Source organism: Lemur catta, chromosome 7 (genome assembly GCF_020740605.2).
Source record: "Lemur catta isolate mLemCat1 chromosome 7, mLemCat1.pri, whole genome shotgun sequence".
Taxonomy (NCBI): Eukaryota; Metazoa; Chordata; class Mammalia; order Primates; family Lemuridae; genus Lemur; species Lemur catta.
This window is the reverse complement of record NC_059134.1, coordinates 102,815,774-102,841,020: the sequence shown is the minus strand read 5'-3', so window position 1 is coordinate 102,841,020 and position 25,247 is coordinate 102,815,774. Positions and strand designations below refer to the sequence as shown.

General features: G+C 53.3%; 1 protein-coding gene across 1 annotated transcript in view; it reads right to left on the bottom strand.

The window, feature by feature from the left end:
- Window positions 1-379: 379 nt before the first annotated feature.
- Window positions 380-25,247, bottom strand: part of SHANK2 (SH3 and multiple ankyrin repeat domains 2) — a 32,131-nt gene continuing 7,263 nt past the window's right edge. Inside the window, 5 exon segments of the mRNA XM_045557075.1 lie at window positions 380-4,413; window positions 14,604-14,839; window positions 14,841-17,011; window positions 20,080-20,191; window positions 21,958-22,088. Coding sequence (XP_045413031.1) covers window positions 3,843-4,413; window positions 14,604-14,839; window positions 14,841-17,011; window positions 20,080-20,191; window positions 21,958-22,088 — 3,221 coding nt within the window. The 3' untranslated portion in view covers window positions 380-3,842.

The window sequence follows — 25,247 nt, the reverse complement described above, 5'->3', positions numbered from 1 at the left end:
GCTAGAAGGCAACCAGCTGGGGATAGGGGGAGCTCTATACTCTGAGGAGAGAGATCCAAACCTGGCTCACCTCTGTGGCATCCCGGCTTCCTCCCCAAAACAAAAAGAAAAGCCCATTCCGACATTTTTCACAACTCTGAAATAATATACATGTTTCCATTTATACATTGAGAATAGTTTAAGGAAATGGAACCAAGGCATATTTTTAGCTCAGTGGGAGGAGCATTTTTACTCTTTGATGAAAGATATTATCTGGTCAATTTTATAGAGGTAAAGCCAGCTATGATGCTTCAAATAACCTACATTAGATTGCAAGTTTGGCAACTTCTTGTTTGTTTAATTCAGACAGTTTTCACTGTTTGCAATCAGAACCACAACCTTAGTGCAATAGTATATTTATTTTTTTACAGTAATTTTGGTTGCCATACAAGAGATTAAAGGATTGGGAGAAAGTGCAAATTACAGGAGTTTGGTTTTGTTTTGTTTTTTTAATAAAGTCTAAAAAGAATAAAAGCACAAAAGTAACAGCAACATAGATAATGCGAACACATGTTGTTACACAAACTATAGTGTGAAACATATTAGTATTTAAAAAACAAAAAAAAATTGTTAATGGGAAAATCAATATTTGTGGCCCACACACAAAAAGTCATTGCCAGATCAGTTGGGTGATGCTTGTTCAATAACTGAGAAAAAATTCACCATTTTATTAACTAAAGTATCACAAATAATTCACTTTGTGATATGTAAAGTTCAGCAAATCAACAGTCACATTGAGTCATTTTTATATTATATGAATTAACTTAAAATGTGCACAGACACCCTGGAGAAGGTATCTTGGCAGGTATACATAATTTACATCTTGATAGATTTGGGTTTTGTATACACGATATTACAGAAACTAGGTATGTAAATGCAGTTTATTTAAATTACAATATATAACAAAAGTTGATCTTAAAACCTGGAATAATATTAACATCTTTATATGAGCAGTTTAACATTTGTCCCACCATTAAAGAGGGTCATGGAATAGGGCCTGGTCCTTACATGTCCTGAAGGGGGAGAACAGTGGGTGGTGACTTGAATGAGGAGCTATATTGCTCTCTGTAGCAAGATCAGCAAATAGAGCTAGAGACCGATTCATCTTGGCAACGTGTTTATTGGTCAGTGCAGGTTCTGATAGATCCTATTACTTTTCTATAATAAGACAATGTAAAAAATAAACTATTTTATCAGCTGTTTAGCCAGCTTGCTTCTGGTTAGTGGCATGTGGCTTGAAGTCTCTTAAGAAAGGGAGTGACAGCCAGCTCTCACCACCTGGCTGCCAAAGTTTAATGAACCCAAAGTCACCGTGTTGTGATTGCGTACAATCTACCAGAGGTTTCTTTTATTCTCCTCTTATCTAGCATTTTGCCTGGCACTGAGCACAGAGGTAATACCAACAGTGGGCAAAGGAAAAAGAGCCATGGTGAAGTGGTGGGCTTACTAAATTTTGCACTATCACCAAATGGAAGACAAATTAATGGCCAAACCACCATTTTTACATTTTTCTAAAATATCGGGCAGCCCAGGCCACCTATAGTATCTTGGCTGGAAATTTCTCTAGAGTAATGTTTGTTCATCCCCCCGTGGAAAAACTGAAAGTACACAAAAGGTAAAACGCCTTAATATTCAATTATTTCAAGTTGGATTGGATCATTCAAATATAAAGATTGACCTGCAAAACATTTTGGAACAGGAGAAAGTCTAGACTCAGTTTCCAAATCAGGGGCGTGTAGCTGGAAAAGTTGTGTGTGTGTGGTGTGTGTGTATTTTGGTTTTATTTTTAGAGAAACTGCTGCATTGTGAATTATAACCACTTTTTTGAAGAAATTGTCGTTCAGTGATGAAGTTCTAGCAAAGATAGAAAATATAACACAGCTCTGCTGGTTCAGATGCATCCAAATAAGGTTGATTTAAAAAGGTCATACTTTTATAATTATTCCACAGAAATAGTATTATTAAATCACAAAAGTTTTTTTTTCTTTAACTTTCTAGCACTGAAGTGGCACAAAGGCTGCCTAGTAGACCAGCCACTTTTTTTTTCTTAAAATATTGTGCTTATAAACTATCTGTACAACTATTTAAACTTGCAGTAAAGAAAGAGATTTTAAATTTCTAAATTTTATGTATTCATTCTAGAGCTGTTCCAGACCTAACCAGACACTTGGTCGTGAGCATAAAGAAAAAAAAAAGAAAGAAAAAAAAATCATGTTTTATAATTAGAGATGGGCTGAGCTAGTTCTGAAATCATAATAAAACCAAAAACCTGACATTCGAGTATCCTGCAAATGTGGGAGAATGTGCTGGAAGCCTGACTGGATGTTTGGCAGCCCATGTGCAGTTGGTGACCTCCCTTGGCAATCAGAGGTATCGTTACCGGGAGCGGGGCTGCAGGGCAGAGCCTGGGGTGCTCAAGGAAGCCTTGCCGGAGAGGCCGGGCTGGCTGTCCAGGAGACCGCCCTGCTTTCCTTGCCTTACTTGTCTGCTGCTCCCCCTGATCCTGCGGCCCACCTGTGTTCTCAATCCTGGGTTCTGTCTACACTCCATACCCACTGGGTCCTCAGAGGACCTGCTGTACTGTTAAGACAAGCTGGTGGGATTCCTAGACACCCAGAGAAAAAGGAGAAAATCCCCAAAGTACCATCTTCCCTGGCCTCTGAGAGCAAAAGGACCGTCTCAGCGGAGATGCTCACCCTTGGCCGGGCTCAGAACTGAGGGCCCTGCACCCCCCAGCTCCCAGAGAAGACACCGTCTCACAGGGCAGCAGTGATGCCCACCGTGAGCTGTGCATCTTCTTGTCCTTCATGTCAGAGTAGATGCTCACCTGCTCTGGTCTTTGCTGAGCTCAACACACCTTTATGAAAAAGAATTCTGAGAGGCAGAGAAGCCCTTTCTCCATCCTGGATGGAGACTCCTGGCAGACACAGCAGCTCTCGTCCGCGAGGAGACCTGGGACCAAGGCAGCTGCACACTGGCTGGTTCCATGGCCAGGTCTCCTCTCCTTTTTGGAATCGTGACTTTGTGCTTTGGCTAACTCCATGTGCCATCTGTTTGGCCACCTTGGAATTATGCTAATAGATTTGCAGAAATAAAGAAAGAAAGCTAAGCAAAGCTGGGCACGATCCCATTCAAACCCCCCACCACTGCCAAGAACTTCATGGCCAAAGAACCATGGATGCTCATCACAGGATGAGATGGGGTAAAGAATCCGTATAGGGCAAAAAAGTTTCTCTACCTTTCAGGCCCAAGAAGGGGCACCAGACAAACACATCTGGGAGCATCTCACTGCAAGCAAAGTACAGGAGAGAGAAAGGAGCAAGTGAGCATCGGGTGTCCTCTGAGAGGCCACAGGACTGAGGAAGGCCTGGTGCTGGGGCCTAGGGTGGTGAGAGCTGCCCGGAACGCAGAGGAGGGAGGTCTCAGGAGGTATCTAGAACACACTGGTGTCTGCCTACAAGAGCAAGGATCCCGTGCGAAATCGACGGGGAGCTTCTTGGTCCCGGCAAGTGAGGTCACCTGCATGCTGGGAGGCAGGCTGGGAATCTCTTTCCATGCTAGAAAAACACTCTCTCCTTGTCCCCTGTTTGACAGAACCTGCCCAAGAAACCCAGAGAGAGATGAGGGTTTCAAGGCCTCTGCTCAGCCACACTGTGGACACACACAGTATTTCTTTGGGTACCAGGAGACAAACCCATGGAACGGGGTTGATGCTCACAGACTTGCTTGGCCATCCTAGTATTTCAGTGCAAGCCCATCTCTACTTATAACAAGAAGTCTGTAAGGGTAAAGCGCAGCCGTCCTTATCTGTCAAGCAGCTGTTTCAAAGCCCTTTCTATGTTCATTCTGTGCCCAACTCGAGTCACCCCAAGGTCGATTAGGTCTTCCTTCTGAAGGTTTGGTAAGTGACTGCCATCGATCTCATTGTCCATGAAGGTCTCCTTATGTTCACCCAAGTTTAGACTTTCCAGCCAATCTGCCACATCTGGTTTAGTCCACAGGTGGACAGGTTTAGTTGTAAAAGGCTTATTTGAGATTGGCTGTTGCAGTATCGAGGGAGATGGCGACCTGCTGCGTCCCACTGGGTTCAAGCCAAATAGGTCCCCGGAGGGGGGCTGGCTCGGAAGGCTAAAGACATCGGAGAGAGTGGGAGAAGGAGAGGCAGCAGCAGCGGACAGAGGGGCAGGCAGAATCTCTTTGTTCATCTCCGTTGGCGAGACCACAGGGCTCGGGGCACGTCTCGTTCCTGAGGTCCTACTTTCATAGTCGTGGGGCCGGCTCTGCAGGGTGATGGGCTGGGAAGTGCCAGGGCGGACAGTGAAGGTGACTGTCGTGCTCCGTGTACCTGAGACGGTGCTCATGACCTCTGGGCTTCTGAAATGGCAACAACAGAGAAAATCATTACAAGGCAGGTTACCGTGTCAGGGTGGCAGGATGCAGATGACCGAGGAAGGTGAGGGGGACACCCAGACCACACCAGAGCATCTAGTGGCAGATGTGCTCACGTGGCAGTGAGCAAATGATAGGACGGGGAGGAAGGAGCAGAGGCAGAGTTGTAGGGAGACACCAGAGCACACCAGGCAGCCCACTCACCTGAATCCAGGATGGAGGTGCTGGTGGGAGGGGAGGGCCAGCTGGAAGGTGGCCCATGAGGCCCTTGTAAGGCTCGAATAGAGCATGAAGACAAGGCCAGAATGGAGTCCTGTCCCCTGAGTGGGACGTGCCCAGTGACCTCATCACTACCCCTTAGGGAAACGGCGTGCCCCATGTCATCGAGCAGGAGGCACACCCTTGAGGAGAGAGCCTCTTCTCAACTGCCCAGCGTCCTCCGCTCGTTGCCTTGAATGGCCGAGTGCAGGGCGGGGCCTTCCCAGGCCCTCTTTCAGTAAGTGGAAAGCCGTGGCTGCCTGGGGGCACTCAGGGATTTTTAGGTAATTTTTAGCCCTTTTCCTGTGAAAGATTCATCAGTAGGACATACAGTCCTTATCAAAAAGCAGAACTCTGAAGGGAGCCCCGTTCTCCCAGTGGCCATGGGAGTCCCTGGCAGTCCCCTGTGCCCCTCCTGCTCTGGTTGGGCAGGTAAAGCCCCCACAGCTGGAGAGGGGACAGGCTTAACTCTGGGTCCAACCTTTACTGGCCCCAGTGAGGTAGCTGGATGACTTCCGTGGGGAGGAGGTCACAGCTCAGTGCTGGAAAAGTCCCTAGTCCCCACGCTCACCTATGTGGAGGTGGACTTTTCATACACCACTCCCCCACGGGTTTTGGCCAAGGCCCATGGTGGGCTTTCTCACACACCTAGGGAGGAACCACCGCCCCTGTGGGCCCTGGTGCACATTCTGCTGTCTCCAAACAGAAGGCATGTCCATCCCACTGGCCCAGGGAAAGCCACAGCCACTGGGGAGGCACAAGGGTAGGTGTGTGTCTTTTCCTTTTGGGCTCATTCACATGGATGTGGATAGACCACCCACTCCCTTCTGGAAAGATCTATCCTACCACAGGCCCCTCCTCAGGATCTGGACTCGAGAGATGTCTGTTGGAGCCCTGGCTCTGCCAAATACCGGCCCATGAGCCTCCATGTCTTCATCTGTAAAATGGGTTCCTCCCCTTCTAAGTGGTGGGACAGCTGGGAGGAAGTGCCCCGGACAGTGCGGGGAGCGGCATGGGAGTGGCACCGTGGCTGCGAGTGAAGGTGGGCGGCCACGGTGTCTCAGTGGAAGGGTCGTGGACGAGAGGAGCACTCTGGCAGCTGAGATGCCGCCATGTGGGGAGACTCCCCAGGGACAAGACTGAAGCCCTGCAAGTCTGCTGTCAGCCAGTCTTGTCCGTTTGCATCTTGATTGTCGCTGGGGATTAGCTGCTGCCCAGTTAGAGCGGCAGTTCTAAAAGTCACCCAGGACTCTGGTCAAGTGAGGATTCCTGAGCCCCTCTTGAACCTACTGAAATAGGATGGGGACAGGGACCAGGTGCCTTACAATTAACCAAACCCCAGGCATTCTGATAGACGCTGGACTTTAGAAACCACTTGGTTAGGCCCTGGTTTTTCTTCCAGGACGTGCAAAAGGCTAAGGGGCTAGAACCTGCACAGAAGCTGACTGAAAGGGGTGGGCTGGAGACAGGCGAGGCTGCCGGTCTGGTCTGCCCGTCTCCCGACTGTTCCTTTCTTTTGCTGCTGTTTGTTTTCTTTATCACTGATGTGTATTTGGGTAAAACCACCAATCAGTTACCTAGGTGCATCCAAGCCTTGTGACACTTCCCCACTTGATGTCAGTCCTTGTTACTCCAAGTATGGAATATTCCACCATGAAAAGCAAAGAGCAGATCTGAATAGGGGCCAGTGCTGTGTACTCGAGCGTCCATCCTGTCGTGAGAAGTGTTTCCAGGGGCTGGTAGGTGCACACTGCAGGGCCAGGCACCTCCACCCACGGAGTGCTCACATGCAGTTTCCTGGAGGGCTGGGCGCCCCAGGTGGGACTTGCTACCAACAGGGTGTTCCTACCTGGGGCCTGCCCATCCGCTCCCCCCGAGGAGGTGCCGGTCACTGGTTGTGCTGGTGGACTGTGTACACCAACAGGTATGAGGCAGCCGCAGGTGAGACTGAGGACTCTGCCACTGCTGCTAGGCTCAGTTGTTCAAAATCAAGAAATCGGAGCCCAGCTGGGCTTCACGTGCAGGGGAAGGGGCCCGTACTCTCTGGTGTCCAGATTTAGATTCTCAGGAGAGAAGTGGGCCGTGGACACAGGATATGAGAAAAAACTCTGGTGCTCAAGTAGGATCCAAAGATCTGCCCCAGTTCCAACCTGAGCAGGCTAAAACTGGTAGGGACTGTCGTGGTGTGTCCATCAAGATGGCCTGTCTCTGTGCGCCACAGCCATAAGGTGTGTGTGTTTTGGGGAAGGCTCACTTTTTTCACTTTGGCAAAATAAGATGATTGAAATAAGATGAGAAAGTGTGAAGCCACTGCATTCAGAGGCTATTTGTCGTGTTAATTAGGGCCAGGACCTTTGGGGAAGAAGGCATGCTTTTCGTTAAGTGGGAAAATATCCTGCAGGAACACATTTGCTCAGGTACGACTGGGGTGGGGGAGGTGACTTCGCTGGTGACCGTGCCCATGACCCTGGCTCTGGGTGGATCCACTGAGGCAGCACAGCTGAGGAGCAGCCCTGTTGCTCATTAGGCTTGTGAAGCAGAGGCAAGTTAATTCCTCAAGTGACAGCGACTGCTACAAACCTGGGCAGTGTTTAACAGTGGGTATCTCTGGCCCAGGGATGGCAGCAATGCCAGCCTCACTGTGGAAATACCCCAACCAGTCCCAGGCACGGAAGGGCTCTACAGGCAGGTGTGTGTGCGGGAAGTGAGGAGGCTCTGCAAACACCTTCGTGGGCAGCAGGAGCGAAAGACAGTGGCACACACGAGAGCACGCGGTGTTACTGCAGGCGGCACTTACTTCTGTTCAGCATGACCCTCTTCTGTTAACACCCATCATGGGAGCAAATGAAAATGACAAAATGCAATGACTTGAGACAACACTGCAAAATTAAGAAAGAAAAAAAAAAGCATCTTTCGATGGATGGAATGAAAACAGTGGCACAGACGTTGGCTGAGAATCTGTCCAAGGTGGTCCCTTCTGGAGGTCCACTTTGAAAACCAATATGGGCATCACTTTCATATTTAGAACAGGAAAATAACAACCTTGCCTTCTTTGGCTTGGGATAGTGTAACTCACTTAAAAAGAAGAAAAATATCCAGGAAAAAGTTAAGAAAGAGAAAACAGTGACATTGGAATGCTGTTAGCCTCTGCCTGAAGCCCTCTGAGAACCAGCTTACTGCTAATTCCCTAACTTGGGGCCTGAACCATGTTCTCTCTTCTGCAGCTTAGGGAGGATAAACCAACATTCCCAGTGGGGTGAGGGGAGGCCACCCTACAAGGATGAGATGACGGACAGCCAGCAGCTAATCACGGGGGCGGGCAGATGCCCTGCTGGTGCCCCGCCCAACATGCCTACAGGAAAGGACGGCCAGCGAATCTGGGAAGCCCAGCGAGGCCTGCCCTGGGCTGGCCCACCCCGCCCTCCTCCTCAGTGCGCGATTCTCTCCTGCTTCATCACACCCGTGTTCACTGGATCCTCCCGGTTGCACAGATCCTTACGTTGCTAAGCAACCACTGGGTTCCCAGGCGGAACACATGGGAATCTGATGCTCTGATTTAGAACAGACGCATATACACTCACACACACCCTGTCTTGGACTCTCACTCTCTGGCCTGCCTTTTAAATCAAATCCATATAGAAACATGAGAATTAAAAAAAAAAAAATCAAGAGGTAATTGAGACACTCGGAGATGTGCTGTTATTCCATCGGCCAGTACAAGTTAAATGGGGTGGGGGAAGTAAACGCGCAGGCAGCTTGTGCACTGTTTACAAATCCAGTTTGGCTCTTGGACAATAACTGACAGTGGGCCAGGGGCTGTTCATTGTGGCCCACTGGGCCTGCTCCTTCTGTCCCCCACACAGACTGCCTGGCAGGAGCCTGGCCCTGGTGCTGGGTCCAGAGTCCTGTCAGCATAAAATTCTCTCCTGCACACCAAGTCACACGTCTGTGTTTTAGTGACAAGCCACCATCCTGCATGTAAAATAGCGCTCATTTCCAGACTGCTTTCCAGTTGAGTTACGCTGTCTTTGTAGCCTCCTGGTAAGTGGGGCACTGAAGGCTCAGAACTGGGGCTGCTGAGTCGCTAGCCGTGTGCCCGAGGCCTCAGCGGAGTCAGCACCGCTGGCTTGCACTGTGCTTCATGTCCATCTCGGCAGCTGTCTGCACACTCAGGCCTCGCTGCCATCCGCGGGCTCTGAGCGCTGTGAGGGGCCCTCGTCTGTCTTCAGTCCTCAGTGCCTGGCCCAGAATGGGGTGTAATAAATCATTGTTGAATGAACAGTTAAGGGATGTTATGTCCATTTCCCAGATCACTTGGCTAAGTGACTTGACCAAGCTTACAGAGCCAGACCCGGGAGTGGGGTGGGCTGCCCTGGGTTCAGCAGCCCTCCTGGGAATCCAGGTCTCTGCTGGGAGGTTCACATCTAAGATCAAGGAGGCACCCAGCTTTCAGGGGGAAATGGGCACCCTGTTATACGTTCTTGCCAAATGCGTCCCGTGCAAACTGGGAAGGAAGCATCTGATTGGAGACCTGACCTTTGATGTGCAAGGACAGGTGCTCCCAGCAGACCAGACCAGCCCCTTCCAAATACGAGTCTAGGCAGTCACACTCTAACCAGTGTTCACCACATTATCTACAACTTCATTCACTGACATTATCTTAATGTTTCAGTTGGTGCCGTGAAATGATAAAACCACCCCGACGGTGCTGAGATTATGAAGCTGTCATTAGGCAGCTTCTATTATTGAGTCTGCTTTGAAGTCTGCTCTGGGACCAGCTGGGCAGAGATCATTTTTTAACAACCCAAATTGATTTATTTTAAAATCAAGAGGTGCTCAGGATGACACTGCCGAGAGCCGGTGAAGAGCCGGAGGCACCGGGAGGGAGGGGAAGCAGGTGCTGCAAGTCAGTGGGCACAGGGACGGGAAGCCGGGGCCTTGACAGTGACTGTGCTGGGAGTGGGCCCAAGCTCCCAGGCAGCCCGAACCCCCGGCAGGGGCCCCTTGTACCCGGAGTTCCAGGGAGGAATATCCTCCCCCAAGCCTAGCCATGCCTTCGAAAGGTGAAGGCCAGTCTCAAGGTCCCTTCTGGACCCACCAGAAAGGCTGACGATCTGGAGGGGACCCTGGGGGAACCAGCATATGCCGTGCCCTCTGATGGAAGCCACAGGGGACCCCCATAGCACGCACTTACTGCCCTGTTGCCCCCCACACGCAGGGTGAAAGTGAAGCTGACCTTTTCCATGGATATGTTGGCAAAGAACAACAGATTATTTTGCTGTAAAATTAGCGTCTGGTATTTGTCAATTATATCTCAATTAAGCCGGGAGAAATGATGCTTAGGTCTCCTGGGTCGTAGCTGGTTTGTTTTGGGTCAAAGCATATAAGCCAGGCAAACTGTGCTGTGTTTTTTGGGGTTCCTGAGGCACTTATCCCTGGAATGTACCTGCTTGTCTCTAGAGTGCAGGCCTGTGCCTGGGCTGCCCGTGCCTGGTTTTTTGCATAGCTAGCTCCTTTTTGTATTACAGGTCATTCAAATGTCACTTCCTAAAAGAGTCCTTTCTGCACGTGGTCACTCTAACCTGTTAGCACCTCCTAGCTCATTGGCAGCATTTGTGACATTGTTTATCCTTTATCACCCATGTCTCCCCTCAAGAATTTGAGCTCCTCAAAGGAAGAGAGACCTGGAATGTTTTCCTTGTTCGGTGATAAATTCTGGGCTCAGCATGGGGCCTGGCACATAAGAGGCGATCAATAGCTATTTGATGAATAAATGATTAATGACAGACTCTGGTACCTCACTTTGGAAGGCCCAGGCGTCCTTGTTGGTGTATTCTTGTTACTCTCCACCCTAGAAAGCAACAGTTCAGCGAACTAGGGCACCATGGGGCTGGGCCGTGGATCCAAGCCCCAGGACTGAGTGTCCAGTGGTCTCCCAGGTCTGCACCTGGAAAGTGTGCTTGCACCTGGCTCCGGGACTGTAACCAAGTGGCGAGAACACCAGTCAATGCCTAACACCTCCAGGGCTGTGAAAATCGCGTGCATCAGTAGATTTCTGAAGGTCTTTGAAAAGTAAAAAGCACAGTGCAAGTGAAGGACACTGTAGCTGGGCTAGTATTTTCACGCGCCCATTCTAGTGTGAGAGCTCCAGGCTGTCGCTGGCACTACAGGTTCACCTTCTTAACTCTGAGCTCCTGGGGGAGGGCAGGGCCGCAGAGCACCAGGATCCTGTGCTGGGACACCCCCCCCCCCCCCCAGCTAGCAGTACTGCGGTGGGGCGGGGGATGGGCAGGGAAGCCCACAGGCTAGCAGCTGCAGAGGGAGAGTCCCCCGAGTCTCCATGGAGACTCATGCTCTCCCCAAACCACGGCTTCCGTCACTGACCTGTTTGCTAATCGCTTATTCCCTTCAAGGTGAGATTACCTCCTGGGTGGATGATCAGGCTGGGTGGCCACCAGGACGCTTTTCCCAGAACTGCTGACTCCATTCCTGGCAGGGTGTTTTTAGCCCAGGCCTCAGAGATGCCTCTAGTGCTATGTACTAAAGAAAACTACTTGACTGGACTCCTTTCAACAGCATATTTGTAATCAAGACATCTCCAAATTCCACGTCATCCCTGATTTCAGGGAAGAACTTTTAGCAGCAGAAACACATTCGTTGCTCAAGTTAAATCAAATGTGCCCAAGAAAGCAAGGATCTAGTCATGTAATTTTCTTCTTCTTCCCTCAATCCTGTCCTGGGTTCTAGCAAGAAGTAAAAAGAAAATAATCTCCCCTCAGAGTTGTTGAGAAAGCACCCAAGGGTGAAAGTAACTTTAGAAGGGTCAAGTTCAGCTGAGGTTTTTGCCCACTTAGTGAAGGAGCAGCTGTGGAACAACTCTGAAAACCGTCCCTTTCTTGGACAATCAAAACTTGGTCCTGTGGAAATGGATTTTTGCACCACTGCTTGTCGTTTCAAAAAGCATGGCCGGCTTTCAATTTTCCCTAGAAAAACTCATTTCTTTTTCCTCAATAGGAATTCCCTTCATCCAATTTCGTGCCTCATTTTGCCCATGGCCATTCACAGCTTTTAATTTTTAGATGTATTTAAAGGGGTGGTGAGCCCCAGCTGGGAGCATGCCGGGTTTGTCTGATCCAAATGAGCAGATACCAGGCCTAACAACGAAGGCAATGCCCCAGCAATGAGACGTGCCGGGGGTACATCTGCGTCGGGAAAAGCGGAGTCGGGTGCTACTTGTTGGTGAGAAAGACGCACTCTGGGCTGGGGGAGTGCTTCGTTACGCCTTCATAACTCTGTTCTGGACTCACTAGTGGTTGTGCTGTCACTCCAATTTGCCCTTGTCAGCATGTCCTGTGGCTGCAGCTCACATCCACTACGGCCTTGCCTCAGGTGCTCAACATGGTGAGGTCATAAGATCCAAAGAGTGAGGATTAGAGTGCCTAGTTCAGTGTCTAAAGTGAATGACCTCCATGTTCATCCTCTGGCCCCATCCACAGGGCCATCCTGTGCCTGATCCAACTCCGAGTATAACCCTTGGCCAGTAGCAGGGAGGAACGGACATGGCCTCTGGGAGCTTGGCAGCGCCAGTGACCCTTAGTGACTAAGCCTGCCTGTCATTAGCCACGGGGTCACCAAAGAGCCATGGTGCTCAGCCCAGCCCAAGGGGAGTTAGAAGGCCTGAGAGCTCTCTTGCCCTCGGCAATCTCAGCCTTGCAAATGTTCAGTTAGATAGTTGGCCTTTCCTCCAAGGTGATCCCTGCCTCCTGCTGGAGGTCAGGAGTTGACCCCGAGCCAGCCCAGTTGCAGGGCTAGTTCTGTGCCTTCCAATGAAGTACCCCTGGCCCGGGGGCTTCAGCACTCTGACCTTCCGTTTCCTTGTCTGCATGAGCACAGGCCCTGCTGCCATGGTACCTGTGGAACACGATGCCTGGCATTTGGTGAGTGCTTAACAGGTGTTAGCTAATGATCTTATTGTAAATGAGCTGCATTACAAATACTAGGATGGCTGGGAAGTGGCTGTCCCTGGCAACCATGCACCAATCCAGTTGGAGGTGATCGTGCAGCTATTCTCCTTAAGAAATCCAGCAGGATTCTGCCCCGTGATGTCTGCTCTGAGCCCCTTCCTGCCTAGCGTCATCTAGAGAAATGCAGGGCAGGGAAGCCCTAGAGACATGTGCAAGTTGGAATCTTACTCTGTGAGCACCCAGGAGCTCATCCAGCCCAAAAGTGATCAGAGGGCGTGAGCTATCCAGCTGCTTTTGAGAGAGAGGCCCGTGGAAGAGGTCCCTGCACTCACCAGGTGGGAGTGCTTGGGGGTCACAGCTCGGTACAGGCTGCCCCACTGGCCTGAACAGTGAATTCCTTCCTCCAGCCTCAGAATCGCGCCCTTCCCGCTGTCCTTACTGTGGACATTGCTAACACGGGAAGCAGGAGCCAGAAACCTTAGCCCGAGTCCTGGCTCCATCTCCTACTGGCCATGCATGTGGACAAGCTACTTAGCCTCACTTAAAAATGGGTCTAGTTACTACTCACCTTCCAGCTCCCCAGTCGCCATAGGGATTATTCACCCATGTGAAAGTTGTAAAGTGTGAAACACTAAGTCTTCTTAATTGTTATTTTCACATAATGTAATGACTAAAGAACCATATCATTATGTAATGGGAAAGGGCAAAACTAGTCGGTTTTTAAGATTTCCTTGAGACGTTTGAGTATATAACATTAATATTTGTAGCTATGTATGTACAAATGTCTACCAGAAATGGAATTTTTAAAGAATTTCTCTTCAACTGGAGGTACTACGTGAATGTCACAGCTGGCGGTGGGTGCCTCATTCAAAGACAGCGGTGTCAACGTCTTCTCTAACTAGGCCGCCCGTCAATACTCCTCTGAGAGTAATGGGAGCCATCGAGTAGTTTATTTACATCCACACAGAAGACAGCTGGGAAAATTGTGGCTCTCAGCCTGCCTCTCAAGACCCCACTGTAGTGTGGTATCACTGATTAATGGACTTAGTTGTTTGACTCAAATGCCTGCCCAGCAGGAGTATGAAGAAAGACTTCATTAGTCAAAATGATGAAACCCGAGATCAAACAGAGGGGGAGATGGCAGAGCACTGCCACCTGGGGAACAGCAAAGTGGCGCACGTCTCTGGTGATCTCGGGAGCAGATGGGGCTCCGGTGGCAGTTGCCCCGAAGCTGCAGACAATTGAGGGCCCGTTCTAGACAGAGCCTCAGACGGGGCCTCCAGGTTGGGCTTAGAAATGATTCCTCCTTTATTCCCCCTCCAGTTCCAATGGAAACAACTTAAACCCCGCATGATGCTCTGAGTGGCGACTCGGGACAATTGGAGGCTTTTCCTCCCGGCGTCTGCCCCTGGAATAGGAGGGGCCGGCAGGGAGGGATGCATCTTACTCTGAAGTCCCCAGTAAAGCCACAGCCCAGCACCTCCCTGCCCTCAAACCTGCCCGTGAAGGGAGGGGAGAAGAACCCATACGTGCAGATCCCCGCCTGCCCCCCAGCTGGCGTGGTGGCTCCTGCAACCAAGCTTGGTTGGGCCTTGGTGTGGCTCTAAATGGCCTTTTAGGTGGTCCTGGCAAAGATGTGGAGGGCACAGAGGAGAGAGCAGAGCTTCTCTTTGGAAGCCAAGGCGCAGGTGGCTTCGTGCGACCTCATCTACACGTCTGTACGAGGGAGCACCATGTCCTGTTGGGATGCCTGTGGTCATCACTCTGCTGTCCCAGAGTCCAGGAGCATGAGAAAAAGAAGCGCGGTTACTGGGTAACAGATGTGGCTAACACAAGAGGCTTTACGGATCCCCTCTTCGCGTCCACCTGGGCTGCTCCCTGAGGGCTTTCCTGGTCAGCCCTGGACAGTGTGCACACAGAGCACTGTGTGCCTGAGCCGACCGCGGGACTTACCTTGGAGCGAGGCTGGTGGACTTGGCTCCCGTCGGTGAATCCAGACCTTCCCCCGGCTTTGCCGATTTCTCTCGGTTCATTTGCTGCAGGATTGAGTTCAATTCACTAATAACATTTGCCTTTGGGCCTGAGAGAATTGGGCTTTTGACCTCTGTGACATCGCCCCACAACTTAGAGGTCCTTGGCTGGATAACCTTGGCCATCCCGGGCTGGGCACTGCCCGGTGGGGGCGGGGGGGGCGGGTGGGGGGATAACAAAGCTATCTACATCCTCTTCCACGAGCGCATCTTGGTAAAGTGCATTGCTTTTGTGAATTATGGGCTTCATTTTTGGCTTAGGAGGTACTGGGGGTTTGTCAACCATAAATGCTTGCCCATCTGCATAGACTGTGCAGGTGTCCACGTTCTCCCCGCCCTCAGAAGACAGGGTGGAGATGCTGGACACTGTGGAGATAGTGCTGGTCGTCTCGAGATGGTGGTCGCTGCTACTCCGGCTGTCCACCTCCTCGATCCCAGAGTCGGTGACAGCGTCAAAGCTCTCAGGGGGTGGCAGGAATGAGGCAGGCAGACAGTTTGAAAGACCGGCTGGCTTCTTGCTGTCTGCAGAGTTGGTTGGTTGGCTGGAGTTCAATGAAGGGGGCTGAGGAGTGTCGTTTTTTTTCTGCTTGACCAAGTCCGTGAGAGCGGGGACAGAAGCAGCACGGTCGTCGGGGATATCAAAACTATTTGCAAATTCCAGGGGAGGAGGCAATGGCTCTGTAAAAATAAAATCCTCATCCAAGTCCACGGATGCCAGAGGGGGAGGAGGGATGCGGAATGGCAAAATCACCGCCTCTTCCATGGAGCCGGCCGCCACAATGGTTCTGCCGGGCGCGGCGGCGGGCTCGGGGGCAGCGGAGATCTGTAAAGCACCTTCGGTTTCGGAAACACCTTCTGGCACCTCAGACAGCGAGTTGTCCGGCTTCATGTCCACGTCTGCTTTCTCGTCCTCTTCCTCCAGGGAGTCCTGCAACTTGGTGGCGTCCACGGTGTGGACCATCAGCAGCCCGGCCGACTTCTGCTGGGACGTGTCCACGATGTCGATGAGCATGTTCTTCTTGTCGTCGCCTCTGCGGTCCCTGCCCAGGTCAGTCTCGTACTTGTTCTCCGTCTCCTGACGCCGCAGGGGCCCCCGGGTATTCTGCCTGGTGACCGGAGGGAAGCCGGTTTCTGTGCTGGGCCTCATTTTGGTGTCGACGTAAAGAGGTTTGTTGAGGTCAGCCCTGGGGGCCTCCCCCCTGGGTCCCTGCTGGGATTCCTTCAAGGCTCGGTCCCTTGCAGAGAGCGCCAGGGCCAGTGGGGAGCTGGGGCCGAGCAGCCTCCCTGTGAGCGGATGCACGTAATTCTCAGGGCCGGCTGCGCCGCTGCTCTTGGGGGGCGCCGCCGAGCTGCTCTCGGGCCCTGTGGCTTTGGATGTGGAATTCAGTGGCCTCCCGGCCTCACCCTGAGCACTGGCCTCGCCACCACCCACGAAATGGTTCTCGGGCTCCCTGGGTGCTGCCCCTGGCACTGGGGACGACAGCTGCTCGGCGCCATCCTCATCGCCAAACCCGCCCTCCTCGGGGAACTTGGAGGGCCGTGTCCTGGGAGCAGGTGGCCCCAGGCCCACGTCCTCATCCCCCAGGTCTGTGGAGAGGAAGGCTGGGGAGTTCCTCCTGGCTTCCAGCCGCTTCTCTCGGTCACGCACGGCCCCGGCGATGGCGGCTGCGAAGGGACTGCTGACGGTCAGGCTGTCGTCGGGCCGCAGCTGGCCTGGCTGCTCCGAGGCCTGGGGGTCGATCTCCATGCTGCTGCCCTGGCTGCTTTTGCCGCTGCTGCTGGTGGACGGCTCCTTCACGATGATGGTGGGGATGGGGATGGAGCACGTCTTCTCCGGGCTGTCCTCCACGTTGGACTGCTTCACCAGCATCCCCTTCCGCCGGGCGGGCTTGGCAGGGACGTAGACAGCTTTGCTCGCGATCTTCCCCACCTCTGAGTATGGGTTTTCAGGCATCTGGCCTCTCTTATTGCGGAAGGTGGCCTGGGGGCCGGCGTTCCGACTGTAGAGGTCATCGGAGTCTAGGGAGTAGCGGTCTAACTCTCTCCTGTAGAACATTCCCTTTTCCCGCATCATGGTGGCCACCGTGTCAGACCTCGTGGCTGGGGACACCTTGGCGGCAGAATTCTGATTGAATGCGGGCTTTATGGTCCCATAGACTCTTGGAGTTGGGGACTTAGGGCAGTTGTAAGCAGTGGGGGAAGGAGGTGGTGGAGACGGGGGCACAGACTGCGGTGGCGGGGGGATATCCTCAGAGGTGTCTGGCATGGACAGGCTTCTAGTGAACTTCAGCATCGGAGGAGCCAGAAACTGTCTCTCTTCCTCTGTTATTCCTACAAGTAGAGAACAGTTTTAAGTCATAACAATAGAAAACCCCACTAAGTTCCTAGGATTGTGCCGTATACTACAGCTCCACAAACTCACACAGTCAGATGATGTACGCTTGTTCATGAGACACAGCACAAACCACGATGCCAAGTGGTTAGTTATGTGGCCCATTCTGAGCCAGAAAGAAAAGAACGAAAAGAACAGAAAAGGCACGAGGATGCAGTGAGTGTGCGCTGCTGCTGCGGTGCTCTCCCGAGTGCGTGTGCACGAGGGTGCAGTGAGTGTGCGCTGCTGCTGCATTGCTCTCCCGGGTGCGTGTGCACGAGGGTGCAGTGAGTGTGCGCTGCTGCTGCATTGCTCTCCCGGGTGCGTGTGCACGAGGGTGCAGTGAGTGTGCGCTGCTGCTGCGGTGCTCTCCCGGGTGCGTGTGCACGAGGGTGCAGTGAGTGTGCGCTGCCGCTGCATTGCTCTCCCGGGTGCGTGTGCACGAGGGTGCAGTGAGTGTGCGCTGCCGCTGCATTGCTCTCCCGGGTGCGTGTGCACGAGGGTGCAGTGAGTGTGCGCTGCCGCTGCGGTGCTCTCCCGGGTGCGTGTGCACGAGGGTGCAGTGAGTGTGCGCTGCCGCTGCGGTGCTCTCCCGGGTGCGTGTGCACGAGGGTGCAGTGAGTGTGTGCTGCCGCTGCATTGCTCTCCCGGGTGCGTGTGCACGAGGGTGCAGTGAGTGTGCGCTGCCGCTGCATTGCTCTCCCGAGTGCGTGTGCACGAGGGTGCAGTGAGTGTGTGCTGCTGCTGCATTGCTCTCCGGGGCACGTGTGTGGTGTGGGAGCCGTGTGAGGAACCCGAGAGAGTTGCTGAGGGAGGGCAGCTGACCTCGGGGCTGCATGTGTGTGCGCTTTTGCTCTCCTGTTGGGGCAGAGTCTGTCTAGATTAGGAGGCATCTGTCCATCCATGCCCTTTCAGGCTTGGTAATGGCCCCTGGGTGGGGGTTTAGGGCTAGGGGTGCTGAGGTTGTCACCTGCCCATCTGAAATGAGGGCAAAGGGCACAGGGCTGCAGGTGCTGTTGCATCTGCTTCTGTGGCACAGATAGTGGCAGTGCCAAGGACTCTGCTCGCTCTGATCCTGCCTAGACTTGCAGGGAGGCCTGCTACCCACCAGCAGAGCCATCTGCTTGTTGGTGGCCCTGTGTGTCACTGTGATGGTATCTTCTAGGGTGACATGAACCTGTTTTGTTGCCTGACTTCTCTGGACCACACTGCGTGCGTCTCGGAGCTCCCTGGGTCCTGGGAAGGATGGCTGTGCGTGGCCGGCTCAGAGGAAGGGTCGCACTGGCTCTGGAACATGCCCCTGAGGGGAGGGAGCCCTCATTTTCTCTTTAATCAAAGACTCCAGCCCAAGCCGGGAGCAGGATCCCAAGCAAACCCTCAGCTGAGGGGCCTCAGTGAGCCCCTCTGGGTTATCATGGAAGCTCTAGAACTGGTCCCATCTAAGACCCTCTGGAGCAGGGGCTGAGGGTGCAGCAGGCTGCCACGACCATGACTGACCAGGGCCCAGGTTCAGCTGACTTGGCAGAGTCAAAGTCAGGTTCCGTGAGTGGCCCCAGTGAAAGCCTGTGGGTGTTGAGCATGTGAGGGTGTGGCTGAGGCTGTGGCCTGAGGGTCTCTGGATGTGTTGCTTGGGTGTGACTGTCCAGACTGCCCGACAGTCCAAGACACAGAAACAGTAGCAGAGGGCACTCCAGGGGGAGGGGCAAGGCACGCACACACACACCGACAGACACGCAGGATCGCACGTCAGGGGCATGCAGGTTTTTCAAAATAAATTACTTGAAATAAAAAAATTCCTAGGACAAACTACAATAATTTATTCCAATGCAAACTTCCATTTGATAAGGGTATTCCAAATTTAGCATACTCCTTGTGGGAAGATCTTTTGGCATCTCAAAGATGGTTGCTAAAGGCATTCTGCATCAGCCATTCACTGCATGTTGGTTGCCCGACAGTTCCGTTCCCAAGGAGTAATAATTTAGGAATACACCTTATAAGGTAAATTAGGTTACATTCAAATTACAGATTCCAAACTGTAAGGATTCACTGACCTGATAGAAAGATTCTGCTGTCTGACAGGAGGAAATCGACTGTTATTAACCAGTAAAAGAGCCAGGGATTCAACATGGCGCATACGCAGCTCTGCCGCGGCCCTGAGCTCGCTGGCGCTGGGTGGGTTTTACACACAGCAGACATCACCTCCACTGTCACTTGTTTAGTTACTGCCTGCTGTCATTCACCTCAAACTAGTAACACGCAAGTAGCCAAGACGCATTCCCAGAACTCCCAGTGCAGTGACCCCGGGGCGGGTCCAGGCTGAGCCAGGGTCCCCAGGGCTGCCGGTTGGCTCTTTACAGGGCGGGGCCCAACAGCGTCTGCTGGGGCCTTTGCTTCTGAGAAAATTTACGTGAGAAAGACAGTGCCAGATTATCGCACAAAGGGACAGTCTTAAAAGGTCAAGTTTACCTTTGCCTGTAACAGAGTCAGTAGAAATAACTGTGACATTAACAAGAAAGGTAAGCAGTTTGCTACAACACACAGTACATTATTTCATTACAATTCAAGAACCTGACCCAACCACCCTTAGAAGTGTGTCCGTTGAGCTCATCCTCCAGAACATGGCAGTGGCCTGGGGGTGTGGGAGCCCACTGGCCTGCCCACTCCGAGCCATGCAGGGTGGGCTGGGGCTGGCCTAAATCACCCCGTGCACCCCCCACCTTCCTTCCTGGCATGTGACCCCTTCACCCAAGGGTATTCTCACAAACGACTTGGCTTTAGGATAGAGAAACCACCCTGGAGTTTGTATCCATGGGGGTGGGGAAGTTTCACACCACCTGATGTTCAAATGGCTACCTGGTGGGTGAACCCGGGTTCCTGCCCTCTGGGGGGTGGGCTGGTGGGGACTTGCTGGGGGTGGGTGTGCCAGGGCAGCTGTGGTGGGCCCAGTGGCCCAGGCTCCCTGAGGGGCTCTGAGGCTGCGTTTGAAAGCCAAGGGGCAACTTCTGTGGGTGCGGGTCACGCTTCTTACCTATCGATTTCTGCCTTCGCATCGTACCTCGAGGGATGCCCAGAAATGGGCCTTTTGGGCTCCCAGGAACGGTGGGCGTCATCACAGCAATGCCTTGGCGCTCGTACACGGACTGCAAACCAGAGCCCAGGGTGAGACTCTGCCTGGACCAGCCCCACCCAGGGTCACAAAGCCCAGAGGGTGATAAGGTCCAGTCTGTCACTGCCGCTCCTCTCTGTGCCTTTCCTATTGGCTCCTGCTGGCGTCAGCCTCTGGCCCTGTTTAGATGACAGCACACCCTGCTCCGTGGAGCTGGGCTCTGCAGTGACCCCGCTCACCAGACTAGCTGTGCAGACGAGTCTGGGAGCATGGGGCCAGAACAGATGGCCTGTGGGAAGGGACACAGAGCAGTGCACAGTGGGGTCCGACCCAGGTCCACACCCCAGCTCCCCACGTGCCGTGGGACCTAGTCAAGGCCTTAAAACAGGAGCCTCTGTTGTCCTCCTATAGAACGGGCTAATAGCGCCAGCCCCACAGCGTGTGTGAGGGTGCACCAGGTACTGGGTGCTGCGTGGATGAGCCCAATGTGCCTGTTAGCATGGGCGAGCTTCGAGAGTGCTCTGGAACATGGCTCCGAGTCTGCAGCAGTGGGCTGTCCCCAGCTTTCCCCCTCCTCGGCCTGCTCTAGGAGGAGCCTAGAACTTCCCTTCACCCCCTTGGAAACAGATTCCCTGTGCCACGTCTTCCCAATTCTCTCCCTGCCCTGGGCTGTGGCCTTGTCTGCAAAACTGAGGTTGCCAGTGTGATTCTGGAAAAATGTCAGATGTAGATCCCTGGAAACATTCGTATGTAAGCTTTTGACTCCAATGTGGAGGTGCAGCCTCACCCGGGCTCTGCAGCCCTGAGGCTGGGGGGGGGAGGGGACCCTGGTCCTCTGAGGGGTCAAGGGCAGCTGTCCCATGAGGCTAGTCAGGGGTCGGGGAGCATCTGAGCTGAGGGTGGGGGGCAGGGCCGGTGGGGAGGGCTGACTGCAGCTCCGAGTGCAGGGTGTGCCTCGCAGGGCACCAGAGGGGAGGGGAGGGGACGAGGTGTGAGGGTGAGCATTTAATTTTAATCATTAACAGTTTTGTTTGCTTTAATGCATATTACATAAAACTCACATCAAATTTATGATATTTATGGGTGTTATTTTTTAAGAAAAGGCTAAATTAAACAAAGTGCACCTGTTTCAAACTGATTCAAGAGAAGAGTAAGTAAGTAATGGTAACAGGTAGTGCTGGAATCTGGTACCAGGCACAGAGAGCTACGTCTGGAAAACAGAGACCACGTCCTTGTCCTTGGAGGGAAGGGGATGTGGCAAGGGCCGCCTGCTCTGAGCTGGGCACCTGGTACATCCGGCAAGCTCTGAACCCAAGCACTTCCTTCTTGGCAGTTACAGTTCCGAGTACGACTGTCGCCCAGATCTCAGAGCGTGTGGCCCAGCGTTTGTGCAGACGCCTCTGCCTGTAAGGGCCACTGCACTCCTTCCACACGGGAATGCTTCTGTGCCCTGGTGGACGGGGAGCCAAGGTCCCTTCTGTCTGAAGAGCACAGCCGAGAGCTCAAAGGTCCTCAGCTGGGCACGTGGTGGGGGGTGCCCTTGAGGCTGAGGGCACTGAGCGACCGAGCCGAGGCCAGGGTGGTGGGTAGATGCGTGGTGAGGCGTGGGCACTAGCATGGGCTGTGCCTCCACTGTGGGTCTGCGCTGGACCAGGGTGCACGTGCTGTGGCCACTTAGATTTGGCTCCGTCTGGATGGCACAGGGAGTGTGAACCTCAGCTGCTGAGATGGCCACCTCTGCTCCTGCAGAGCTCCCCCCAGGCCCCTCCCCCACAGTCCCCGGGGGGCACGGCCACTCACGTTCATGTCCGAGACAGCCGGGAAGCACCGGCTGGTGGGCCGCTGCTTGATGGTCGCCACCCTTGGCTCCACAGCCATGTTCTCGGCAGCTCGAGAGGGCTTGGAGGCCGGGACTATCTCGTCGGGTTTATCTGCAACATAACCATGGGGATTGGAGCAGGCCCCCCATAGTCAGCGGAGGCCGAAGCTTAGTGAGGAAAAGGAAAAAGCGCAGCAATCACTCAGCATCTGAAATCATGCAGGTGGGCATTTGCCCCACTGTGGGGAGCGTGCACGTGTCTCTCTGCCACATGCGTCCCACTGGAGCATTGTCTCATTCCCCAGACTTTGCCCTGGGGGGGACACATTGACACAGGCTGGGGTGGAAGACCCCCAGCAACTTGGCCTCCTCCTCGGGAAGTGCTCAGCCCACCCCGGGTCCCGAAACTCTAGGCCGTTTCTTTAGTGGAATCACTTTGTTCTTATTAATGGTACTTTTGATAGTATTCACTAAACCAACTTTTGGAATTTTTTAAGACTCAGAAATGCGGTTCTTTTGCAACCAAATGCAGATGCCAAGGTGTGAGGACCCCATACCCAGAACAGGGGCCACCTGGACAGTGCGGGTGTTTAGGAGCCCCCAGAAGTCTGAGCATGTGCTGCACAGGGAGGTCCCCATTTATTTCTCCCAATAGAACATTCCATTTGTTTTTGAAAAAGAAAGCCAAAGCTTAGTTATAAGCGATCCCTAGAAATTAAAAAAAATTTTAAAAAGAAATTTAAAATATTTACTTTTTAAATTGAAAACTGAAGCAAATCCTAGAACTATCTGATGCCCTGGCTTTATCTCTGGGATGTCTGGGATCAGGCACAGGGTCTGTCTGGGGCTGTTACAGTGCAGGGACCCCCATTCATGGAAGCCGGCAGAATCAGTCTTTGGGTCCCTGTATGGTTTTTTTGTGTTTTTTGGCTTTAAGAAACGAGGTCTCACTCTGTAGCCCAGACTGGAGTGCAGTGGCTCGATCTTAGTTCACTGAAGCCTTGAACTCCTGAGCTCAGGTGATCCTCCTGTCTCAGCCTTCCCAGTAGCTAGGACTATAGGCACATGCCACCACACCTAGCTAATTTTTTTTTTTTTTTTTTTTTGAAACAGGGTCTCACTTTTGTCACCCTGGCTAGAGTGCAGTGGTGTTGTCATAACTCACTGCAACCTTAAACTCCTGGGCTCAAGTGGTGCTCCTGCCTCAGCCTCCCAAGTAGCTGGACTACAGGCGTGAGCACCACAGTTGACTAATTTTTCTATTTTTTGTAGAGACAGGGTCTTGATATGTTGCCCAGGCTGGTCTTGAACTACTGGCCTCAAGCGATCCTCCTGCCTCAGGCTCCCAAAGTGCTGGGATTACAGGAGTGAGTTACCATGCCTGGACCCCACATGCACCGTGGAAAAGGCTCTACGCAACTCCAGCTGTGCTTGTGAGATACCACTGGCTGGGATGAAGCCAGTGCAGAGTGATGCCTGGTGGGTACATCCCATTTTGGATCCTGTGAGGCACAGCACTTGCCTTGCCCCCCAGGAGAACACTCTGCTACACGCCTGAGGCCTTTTGCTAGGCAACCCTCATCCCACTGCTGGGGTCAGTGGCTCCCTGTGAAGTGCATGCCATCAAAAGGGCTCAGACCCTGAGCCATGAGGCTGGCATGAGAGTCAGGGAACTAACCAGAACCCGGGGAGAGAGGCCCACGTCTTCAAGTTGTTTTTAAGATGCAGTGGAAGTCACTTGTAACGGCAGCTTCTCACCAGGACCTGACCCACAGGCAAAGCCCTCCAGAGCCACAGCACTGCTCAGTGTCACCCAAGACAAAGGCACCAGCCTCCCCCAAGTGGAAGAGCAGGGAGAGGAAAGGGGGTGGGCTGGAAGTGGGGGACGGAGTTGGGTCCCCACTACAGCCCCTCAACCTCATAGAGCAGCTGACACGTACACAGCCCTGACACCCGAGGAAATGTTTCCATGGTGAATTCCGGGTGAAGGTGCCTGATGCCAGGCCTGTGTTTTAGACCCGGGGTTGGCTCATGCCTGTTCTGGGATGGCCCTTGGCCTCAGGGCGGTTTTTACATTTTCAAAGAGTTGTGAAAAGGAGAAGAAAAGGAAGGAGAATGTGCAAGAGACCACGTGGCCTGCAAAGCCCGAACAGTTACTATCCGGCCCTTTACGGAAGGCGTTTGCCGACTCCTGGTCTGCACCGTTATTGCAGTCTCCTCGCAGCAGGACGCTGAGGGGTCACACAGAGCAAGGAGGCCCAACCCTGTCCTGCTCTACTGGCCGCCAGGCACGTCTCAGGCACCCGCCCCCACTGCGCGCTCCAGCTTGCAGGCTCACCTGCCCCACTGCTGCTCCCACCTCCTGGCACCTCTCCTGCGACTCTGGGCCCATGAGCTCTTCTGGTTCTTTGATTTGACTGATGCCTCCTCCATGGGGGAGCATCTTGTCCCCTCTAGGGAGGGCAAGCACCTGCCCCTTAGGGAACTGGTCAGGCCCAGCGAGGAGAAACACCCGACTCCCGTTTCACGTGGCAGTGGTTACACCCCAGCCGCAGTGTCCTCCCCTGCACTCAAGGCTCCTACCTCCCACCGCCCAGTGCCTCCTGCAGAGCGCGTGCTACCTGTAGCTGCCTCTTCCCACCTTCTCCCCTCGGCTAGAGTCCCTGTCCCCCCCACTGGGCTATATGTGCCACGTCCACCTGCCAACAATCCCAGCGCTTTGCTTTCTCCAAGGAGCTTTTCCCCTTAGAGGTCTGGGCTGGGACTGAACTCGTTTCTGTGCAGGTTTCTCCAGCTTAGCTGCATCTGCCCAGGCCTTGCTCCCCCTTCACTCAGGCTCAGGTGACGCTTGTGTGGCCTGCCTTGGCGAGCTGACTGACCAGCTTGTTCTGTCCCTTGGCAGTGGCTGTTGGCTGAAGTGTGGCTGCTGGTGTCCTCCAGCAAAGGGAGGGTGAGATCTCCCGCCAGCACTAGGGAGCTATGACCCACAGCTGCAGTGAGCCACTCGGGGACCCACCAGCTCCTCCCGATAGTTGGTTGGGGCCCTCTTCTGATCCCAGTGGAGGGCGAGGCCCGAGGGGTGTGCAGGAACATGGGTCCAGAGGGCATGCCGTCAAGTTAGGGGAAGAACAGCTGCAGCCCAACAAGACATCTCATGGGGCCGTTTCAGATGGCAGGTTCTGGGGCGGCTGCAGAATGCAGCCTGTCCGGTCCTGTGCGCAGCTGCTGACAGTGAGGGGAGCCCTCCCCGCGTGCAGGTGAACCAGGGCTG